At 49.8% G+C, this 265-nt stretch overlaps 1 protein-coding gene across 1 annotated transcript; it reads left to right on the top strand.

Moving 5' to 3' along the window:
* CSUI_010868 (uncharacterized protein) lies at positions 1–263 on the top strand (the record flags this gene model as incomplete). Its single annotated transcript, XM_068070969.1, has 2 exons — positions 1–85; positions 208–263. Coding segments are annotated over 2 exons (139 nt in total), but the record flags the coding sequence as incomplete, so codon positions are not given.
* Positions 264–265: the final 2 nt, after the last annotated feature.

The following is a 265-nucleotide window of genomic DNA, read 5'->3' as shown; positions in this document are numbered from 1 at the left end:
CCAATTTTCTAGTCCTTCAACTTCCCCACATGTTTCCTTTTTTACAGATGGTTCCCTGGGCGTTATCTCTTCCCCCGAGACGTCGGTACGTAGCTCTCCAATCCCCTGTTTTGCTGCTTCCCAGGTTCCTTTGATCTCCCCCTGAAATTTCCTATGGGTCCTGCAGTAGTCTCTACCGTCAGTGTGTATTTCCTCCTTTCTGGTCAGGTGAGGAAAAGATCTTTTGGAGGTTGCCGGCGGGTTCTCACTTCTTTCGAGACCGACT

This window comes from Cystoisospora suis, assembly GCF_002600585.1.
Source record: "Cystoisospora suis strain Wien I chromosome Unknown contig_8676, whole genome shotgun sequence".
In the NCBI taxonomy this organism is placed as follows: Eukaryota; Apicomplexa; class Conoidasida; order Eucoccidiorida; family Sarcocystidae; genus Cystoisospora; species Cystoisospora suis.
The sequence above is the reverse complement of the archived record's forward strand: the minus strand, read 5'-3'. Positions and strand labels throughout refer to the sequence as shown.